A 9504-nucleotide genomic window follows, 5' to 3' on the forward strand; every position below is an offset into this window, starting at 1 on the left:
GATGCTGCTGTAGACATTCCTGTTAGGTTGCATTAAGTAGATGTCATTCCTGTGCATGATGCTGCATGAGGTTGGGGCTCTGGCTTTTGTGCATGATTCTTGCTGCATGTTTTGTTGCATAAAATGTACATATACAATATATTTTTGCATATTGTGAGAACAAATGTACTACATTGATAAGAATTTTGCTCATGTAAACTATAAAGCAGTTACCAATTACAAGTGTCTTGGAGGTGAATTTGATACCAAAGGAGGCTTATAAATACATTTCTGTGTTTCCGTAACTGTCTCATATTTAATATATTAACCCTCTTTCCTTCCTCCTCACTCCTGTCTCTCCTCCCTCTCCCAGCCACCCGTGGTAAAGACAGAAATGGTGACTATATCAGACACGTTTGCAGCCCAGAAAACTGAGATAGCTACAAAAGAAGTTCCCATCGTACATACGGAAACCAAGACCATCACATACGAGGCTGCACAGGTGCACACTCCAGAAGCACAGGGAGCTTTTTTCTGTTCTTCTATGTGTTTTAAGTGTACTTTTCTTCCCCCCCCAAGTTATTTGTGAAAGTTCTAGATTGGTGCTCCAAAGTGTTTCCTTCCTAGCAACCACCAGTCGTTCCTTCGCCTACAAGGAGACGTTCTGTTGATAAAAGGTGGTGATGTTGTTAAATTAAGCTAATTATCTCGTTTTGTCCGTCTGTCGTCAGTTGGATGGTAGTGCGGACGGTGAACCTGGAGTGTTGATGACTGCTCAAACCATCACCTCCGAGTCTTTGTGTACGACTACAACCACACACATTACCAAGGTACCGTTACCCGTTAGACACCCGTCTCAGTCGGGTAAACAAATACCAGAAGATTTAAATATCTTATTGTACAGACAATTTTGACTTATATTTAGGCCCAATCGCAATACACCCCCTACTTTTCTTCACTAGCCCTACTTTCTTTCACTCGCCCTTCTTTTCTTCACTACCCCTAAAAAAGAAGGGACAGATTTTAGGGCACATGAAATCTTCCCAGGGGCCTGTCCCAATACTCCTACTCCCCCTTGTTTTCATCCCTACTCCTAATCAGGAAGCTGAGAGCCAAAAGCTGTTTTAATTTCAGCTGTAGCGCTGTTAATATGCCACTTTATTAAGTTTTAATATGTTTTCAGGCGTAAAAGTAACCGTTAAGATCCCCAACCTGGGCTCAGTTTATCCAAATAACCTGCCTGTTAAGAAATTTGCTCCGAAAATTTTGGGATTTCTGTCTGCCTGCCGGCTTCAGGAGCTGATTTATGGTTCCGCGTTAAATCGACGCAGAGCCTACGGCATACGATACGGCGTACGGCGCGCGTCGCCGCGTAACCTATGCCGTAGGCCTGCGTTGGTGTAACGCGGAACCATAAATCAGCCTTTATTCTGGCAAGGTTGCAAAAAAACGGGCAAAAAAGTGATTATGTACATTCACTGAGTGAATATTATGAAAGTAAAATATATATTTCTCGCTAGAAATGTAATCAAAACTCATTTTTATGCAGAAACTAACTCAAAATATTGATTTTATTCACTAAAAAATAAGAAATGTCCGCCATGTTTTTTTTTGGATTCAGTCTGCAAATGACGACGAAAAGCATTCTGAGAAATTTTTTGGTCCCTAGGTCAGCGAGTGAGGATCGCAAAACCCTCGCTCCGTAGCCACTACCCCTCGTTTTCTCCCCTCCCCCTTGGTGAAAAGAGGAATTGGGACACCACTACCCTCACGGGAACGCGCAAAATTTAGGGGTAGTGATGAAAACGAGGGGTAGGGGGAGTATTGGAACAGGGCCTTATACTACTGTATCTTTAACATGGTGGATGCTTTTTTATATTTTCATGAGTGTAGTTGCCTTCGTCCAACTCATGTCAAGCGTTTCGTTCCAGACGTTAAAGGGCGGGCTGTCGGAGACGAGGATCGAAAAACGCATCGTCATCACGGGCGACTGCGACATCGACCACGACCAGGTCAGTTTTCATCCATGCAGCTTCACCCGCCGTTTCACCTACTATGTTGATTTATGGGTAGTTTTGTTCTCTTAACACGTTTGAAAGTGTAGTTTGAAGTGAAAATTAAGCCCATTTTACGCGGGCTTTGGTTCCTAGGACGGAGATCAGTCGTAGGTAAATGGCTTGGATGTCTGGAGACATGTCCGCCATGTTGCTCACAGTCTAAATGCTCGCTATGCTGCCTCTCCACTTGTTCCTCCTTGCATCAAGGAAAATGTGTCTCAGCCTTTTTAAGGTTTTGTTTTCGTTTGCATGCCTTGTTTGAATTTGTTACTTGTGGTTAATTTGATGCACTTGTCTTTTACTGTCAGATGTAAACGGTACCAAAAAACTGATTTCAGCAGTAGACGTACTGTAGCAGATCTTTGTCGCTGTTAAAAAACACATACAGTGTATTTTTTAGAAGATGTGCGTCTTTGCTGTATTGACCGGTTTAATTTTAAAAAAAAAAATGTAAAAACGCTGCGTTGGTACTTCAATGTTGATTGACTTGAACGCCGGCCACTCTGGCATCTTAAAATATCATAAATCGTGATAAACTTTTAGTAGCGTCCAGATGTCAAGTCCCATGAGTCATTGCAGCGCTGATACAAAAAATGGTCCATAATCTGAGGACACGACCCCCTTCGCCATTTTTTTTATTGTCAGAATCAGTATAATAACATTAATTATCCATAATTCAGGACGCAGATGCTTTGGATGTTTCTCATCCAAGATACAAATCAGGAAGAAGAAAAGAAGTTGGGAAAGATTCCCCCAGAGCTCGTGCAGCTGGCGATCCCAGCAAAGATTAATTTATTCATTAAAAAATAATGTATTTGGTTAGAAATTGGACGAATCATAAAATAAAATATTTGTGATTTAATTGCTATTAACATGTGATTGATTGTAATTAATGTTTAAATCAATTTTTGTTCAATTTCTCAGTCTTTTTTTTATTCTCAAATTGCACGACTTTCAGGTTTAATACAAATCTTGCAGATAAGACAGTTCATGAATCTCAGTCTTTCATAAATATTCTTCCGATGTTAGGGGGATGGGGGCCACAAAACACGCCTAAGAGAGTTGTTTAGTTGTCATTTCTTCCATAAACTTTATGACGAGTAAAGTCAAATGATATTGAAATAAAAACACACTTATTTATCCAATAATTTGATCGTAGGTGGTGTTTTTCCTCAGGCGCAGGTCTGCATGAGTATTGCCCTTTTTTTCTTTTTCCTTTTTTTTTTTAAGTTGCCCGTCAGTTCTGATATACTGGATTTACACGAGATCAACTGTTGAAAATTACATTCACTTTTAAGAATGTCTTTATTTGAAGGAAGTGAAATGTCTCAGTGATCGTAAATCCAGCATTCATGTCTGTTTTTTTTTGTTTTTTTTTTCTTTATGCTTCTTATTTCATTTTTCATTTAACTCCACCGTTTCCCCCCCCTCCTCCCCCTCCCCCACTGCCTGCTTTGCTCGGTGCTGCCCCCACGTGGTTGCCCCTCGGTACTGCAGGCACTGGCACAGGCCATTAAGGAGGCCAAAGAGCAACATCCTGACATGTCTGTTACCCGAGTGGTGGTTCATAAAGAAACTGAGCTGGCTGAGGAGGAGGATTGACTGAACTCAGGTAATGAGAGTGACAGTGCGAAGAGTTTTAGATGTACAGTAGATAGAGTACATAGACCCTTGGACGATTAAAAAAAACCGACTGCTAATAACTTGTGAAGAACATACAACCGTCAGCTGTCCTTACATGTAGCTGAACGGTTGAGGAAAGAGGCAAAGAATGACTGCAGGGGTCTTTGTGAGGAGTATAAGGGGAATATTATGCAAAGGAAACCAGTGTTGTGCTGATCGTCACAGCGCCGCAGGCTGACTTCAGTTTTTTTTCTTTTCCCAGAGTTGAAGGGCCCATCGTGACTGTTTTTTCTTTTTTTTTTTTAACAACAAACAATCTTCGTCACGCTACAACGACCGAATTCGACTGACAGAAGGGGAGAGAAAGAAGAGGAGCTGAAGAACTCAAGGAGGAGGAGGGTTAGACAGTTGGACTGAAGTTGTCGCTCTCATCCCAGATGGTCTTTCTCACATCTCTGCGGTGCATTTCAGTCCCTTACTGCAAGAAAAAGGAAACATTATTTCTCTTTCTGGGAAAAAAAAAAGAACCACTTTGATAGCTTAACATTTGTAGCTTTTTTTAAATTATCATCATCAATTTTTTTTAATAGAGATTTTTCATTTCAGTTTTACTGAAAGAGAGAAAGTAGCATTTCACGTTTTAGAAAAACAAAACTATGGATGCACCAATAGCCAATCAGTTACGAATGATTATTCCATCTTCATTCTTAGTTTAAAAAAAAAAAAGTGCTTTTTTTGTGCATTGAAAACCTTTTAGCAACAATATTGTTGTCTAAATTAGAATTCAGTACTTAGATCAGAGATGGAAAAATGGTTCTTGGTGCAGTCCTTTTTTAAAGAAAACAAATCTTAAATTGCAGCTCCCTTCTGTGGATGAAAGTGTAATATAACTCAACTATCTCTTAAATTTTAACTTCAGGAAAGCTGACAATGCAGTTCTGTTTTGTTTTGTTTTATTGTATTCTTTCCAACACTTTTACATTTTAAGACAATCACGTTGTGGTAAATAGTTGAAACAAAATGTGTCACATCATAACTTTGAAACGATTAAACAGAACAGGGAGCTGTAACTTAAGTATCGCAGTAGAAAAATCATCCAGGTTTTTAATATTTTTTTTTTTGTACGTTTCTATCTCCTTTTTTTTTCTTTTTTTTCTTGTAAGTATAGTTGTTATTCATCAACATTCCTGGCGTGACCAGCGGTTGAGTAGGTTCATCTTCAGTTCAGCTCACTTTTTTTACTCATCTCACATTTACGGTAGGACGAAGTGGAGGCGATGACGATTGGCACCGTAGTTCTGACTTTAATCAAGATTGAGAATTTTTTTAAATTTTTATTTTACTGCACTGAAATGAATTTGAACATGAACAGACTCTAGAGCTGGTGTGTACAACTCTGTACAGACAAAAAATTAAGGTTATTAAATGGCAGCAGCATTTCATTGGCTCGACATCCTGCGTTGGTCCCTCCCGTTGTACGACACTAGACATTCCTGTTGGTCCTCGGGGCGTGAGGGAGACGTAAACTGACCTTCTTATTGGGAGAGCGGACCAGTTAACTGGAATACAATTGGGAGAGTGCCAGCTAGCAGCTTTGGGAGTGAAAAAGACTTTGAATATTGATGCAGGTTGGCCTTAGGCGGTAGGTTTTGTTGCATCTTGTGGAGCGACGTTTTAATGCTTCATACAAATTTGATACTGCAACTTCATTTAAATTATTTAAAATGAGTTTTGTGCTACGACTTAGCAGAGGTACCAAAATGACATCAACTTGAAACCAGTTCTTTTCCAGACTTCACGCAATTTGTACATGTCCACCAAGTGTTTGTTGTCATAGTTGAGCACTGTTTATGTCCAGCTCCTTTTTCATACCTGACTAGATATAATACCAACGCAGTCTGACATAATGATATATGGGATTGAAATTCAGCATGTTGCAAACGGTTTTATCTTGCGAGAGCATCCTGAGCGGGTTTAGATAGTAAGCTACTGGCTTCAAAGTGTGTAGATAACAAATAATTTGAGCCTGTACAGTACGTCTTAATGTGATCTGACTCTACACTGGCTGTGTTGTAACTGTTCTACCGTGACCAAATATTCTGCTGCGCTTATTCATGTGTGCTTTTTAACGGTTCCCGTGACATCACGTTGAGTCGTATTCCTCGTCATTTGACTACAGAGATGAACAACACTACAAACAGGCAAAAACAGACAATAGTTACAACACAACGGTAAAAAGCAGCTTAAAGGGAAGCATGGCAGAGGGTTTGAAGCGCCCTTGAACCCCCCCCACATGGATGCTCATGGTGGTTTATTTATTTTGTATCCCTTTACTCAAATGTTCAGCAAAATTTCACGACGAATGTGACTTAGTGTAATTAGCGGAGGCAGTAAACGAGGTTTGGTCTAATGCATTTCAGTGTGAGAAGGGAAAGCTAAAGGCATATTCATCCACACCCTCATATGCATGGTTATTTGAAATGATATTCAAAAAGATGATGAATTTTATTTCAGGAAAATGTACTTTTCTAAGAGTTTAATGATAATGAATTTGACCTCATTGTTTTTGTTACCTGGGATTTGTTTGTATGCATCTCTAAAAACGATGTGGCGTGGATTGAGATTCAAAGACGGCGACATAATCTGACCTCTACCACACAGATGACATTCCACGAGGTGGAAGCTCTAACTTCTCATCCTCTTGAAAAGAAGCAAAATGAAGAAACATTTAAATCAACACTATAGGCAGCTTTGAACACTTTCACTTTAAAAAAGACAAAAAAAAAAATCCATTAAAGGTAGGGTAAGAGATTCTAAACCAGCTACAATCCAATAGATGCCCATTTTGTGAGTATGCTGTTTAAAGAAAATTAAGAAAGAAGAAACTAAAAGGTCATCATACACAGCCCTGGGGCACAACAAACACGGCTCCGGCCAATTGCTGACAGGGGGAGGGTTTCTGCTTACGGTATGAAGTTGGATTGGGCGGGGGGGGGTTTGGAGAGTTAATATTGGGGCATGTTTTCTCGGGAGCGCTGGAAGGAGGAGGAGGCAAGATCTCCATGCTTGGTTGATGTTTATCAATAGATGTGACATCATCCAGAAATCCCTTACCCTGCCTTTTAAAAGAGTCTGTTATCTCACAGGGACAATGTCTCTAGATATTCACAGTTTCTGGCATTTCCTCTGAAAATGACGTGGTTGTTAAAAGGTGGTGAATTCCTGTAACTTCCTCTTTCATCTTTGTACTATTGCCAGTGTGTTTTTTTTTTTTTTTGCTAATAAAACACCACTACACATCAACACTGCTGCAACCTTTTCTGCTTTAGCTGCAGGTTTCTCCATTTTTGTTTGGGGATTCCCTGCGCTCTCATCCAATCACAGGAGCTCTGCAGCGGCTTGGGTTGAGTTTTCCGACAATGTTGCACTTTCTCGTTTTAATCACCTGAGATTAATCCAATAGCAGTCAAAAAAAACAAAACAATACTGATTGTAATTTTTATTTAAGAAAAAAAAAAGAAGGCAGCACATACAGAGTTGAGCTGTGGGGGTTTCGGGGTTACCGTGGCAACCAATGATTCAATGCCAGCTGATTTTAAATATGTCAGGGATCTCGAACGTTACAGCATTAAATTCACTCAGTGAAATGGCTTAAAATACAGCACTGATGAGGCCATGTTATAAAATGCCAATTGTTATTTGAGTAAAACCTTTTTCTTTTCCTGTACGCAGAGATCTCCGATCTAACGCCTTATTTCATACTTTACAGAGAAAACCAGCACAATTTTGTATTTTGTACGGTACAAGTAAAACACTTTATAAAGAAGCTCATTTTGGGAAAACCGCCCAGCCGCCGCTTCTCTCCCTCTCTGATCTCTGGCAGTTTTTTTTTTTTCTTTTGTTTTCTTTGTTTAGCAGCTTACCTGTCTTGTCTTTCACACACACAGCCACTCCCCCCCTCCCCTGTGTAACACTGTTTAAATAAAGGATTCTTATACTCTCATGTCTCTTCTTTCATTTAATTTAATTTAATTTAGCTCTCATTTCATTAGTACAAGTACAAAAAAGGGTTTTTAATTCAAGGGAGGGAGATGAAAATGGTTCAATCAGTTGTCAGTAAATGTCTGAACCAGCTGCTCTGCAGTTTTCAGATAACCCCGGGGACTTCCCGAGATGCAAACGCACAGCAGCGGTCGCAGATCAACTGTCTGCTTTCTGTGACGCCCGTTGCCCGGGACCAGACTCTGGCGCTCTCTTCTCACGCCGGCTCCAACATTCAGAGAACAGCACGTTCTGTTCTGCAGTCAGAACTCTGACCCGGCTTTGATGAAATGTCTTCGAGCCCCGTCAGGTGTATGAACGAGAGCCAACGCTTCTCCTCCTCTGGTGAGCGTTGCTGAGCAGCTGCCCGTGGATGGCACTTCTGTCCCGCGGAGCCGCCGACAGGTCAGCCTCAGCTGTGAAGGAGGGAAGGAGGGAATATAAAATTAAAAATGAACATTTTGGAGTTGGAACAGAGCTAAAGAGTAAGGAAGTGTTATAGAAAAAGACCTCTACATAGATATGTATGACACAAATAGAAGCAGAGGTCATGAAGTCCATTCCTTTCTCATTTAAAACTGCATTACACTTTTTCAGTTCCATATAAGCAGTGGTGGACAGTAACGGAGTAAATTTACTTGAGTACTGTACTTAAGTACATATCCAGAGGATTTGTACTTTACTTGAGTATTAGATTTCTTTGGTACTTATTACTCTTACTTGAATACATTTCCAAGACAAATATTTTTACTTTTTCTCAAGTAAATTTCTAGGAAGGCTGAAAAGTACTCGTTACTTTCAGGTCTGCTCTTTTTTCTTCTTCCCTAAAATCCTATTGGACACAAGCTGTTTTTGTCAAAGGAGGAGACCTATCACAGTGCACGCTCTCCACTGGGATGTACGTAAAGCGGAAATACGTCAAGCCTCCTCAAAACGATACCGCCAAAGTAGCCTGCGTTTGTCAAGACAGAGCCGCAACAATTAATTTAGAAAAAATATAGTAATTTACTGATGTGGAAAATAAGAAATTTACTCTTACTCTTACTTTTACTTAAAGTACATTTTAAAAGCATTTACTTTTGGATACTTAAGTACCTTTTAAAAGCATTTACTTTTCTACTCTTACTCGAGTAATATTTTGACTGAGCTACTTTTACTTGTAACGGAGTAAATTTTGACCAGTAGTATTTGTACTCTTACTCAAGTACTGGGGTCGAGTACTCTGTCCACCTCTGGAAGTGTTATAGAAAAAGACCTCTACATAGATGTGTATGACACAAATAGAAGCAGAGGTCATGAAGTCCATTCCTTTCTCATTTAAAACTGCATTTCACTTTTTCAGTTCCATATAAGACGGGTTGTTCTGATTTGGGATTGTTTACTTTTACAGCTCAGACTGAAACCTTTCATTGTACTTTCATCTAGTACTGGTCTTTGTTATCTGCCTTGAAGAACGCCTACATGGCCGAAACATGTTGGCATTTTTTTAACTTTTACTAAGCCATGATTCAATAAAGGCTTTTTATATTTTTCTAACTTCTTCAGTGCCTCGGGTTTTCTAAATTGTTTTTCAATCTTTTGGATCCCCATGCCGAAGAGCATCTGATATGAAGTATACTTTTCATACACCCAGCAGCACTCCATGCGTTCATAGTTAGACTTTCATCTAGTAGTTGAAGTATTTTTGATGTCTAGCAGCCATATATGGTGTTTCTGAGGTCTTTTAGATAAAAACAAGCAGTGCACACTGATAAATGTGTTGCACAAGGGCACCTGGGCCTCGAGTAGGCCTGCTGGCTGAGGG

General features: G+C 39.9%; 1 protein-coding gene across 11 annotated transcripts in view; it reads left to right on the forward strand.

Annotated features, from left to right (window-relative positions):
* epb41l2 (erythrocyte membrane protein band 4.1 like 2) overlaps positions 1-7662 on the forward strand; it is a 59955-nt gene extending 52293 nt beyond the window's left edge. For all 11 annotated transcript variants that reach the window (XM_061746377.1, XM_061746382.1, XM_061746390.1 and 8 more), the window contains 5 exons: positions 353-481; positions 711-809; positions 1911-1991; positions 3534-3648; positions 3922-7662. In XM_061746377.1, coding sequence (XP_061602361.1) covers positions 353-481; positions 711-809; positions 1911-1991; positions 3534-3638 — 414 coding nt within the window. In that variant the 3' untranslated portion in view covers positions 3639-3648; positions 3922-7662. The remainder of the gene's footprint in view (positions 1-352; positions 482-710; positions 810-1910; positions 1992-3533; positions 3649-3921) is intronic.
* Positions 7663-9504: the final 1842 nt, after the last annotated feature.

This window comes from Cololabis saira, chromosome 18 (assembly GCF_033807715.1).
Source record: "Cololabis saira isolate AMF1-May2022 chromosome 18, fColSai1.1, whole genome shotgun sequence".
Classification (NCBI taxonomy): domain Eukaryota; kingdom Metazoa; phylum Chordata; class Actinopteri; order Beloniformes; family Belonidae; genus Cololabis; species Cololabis saira.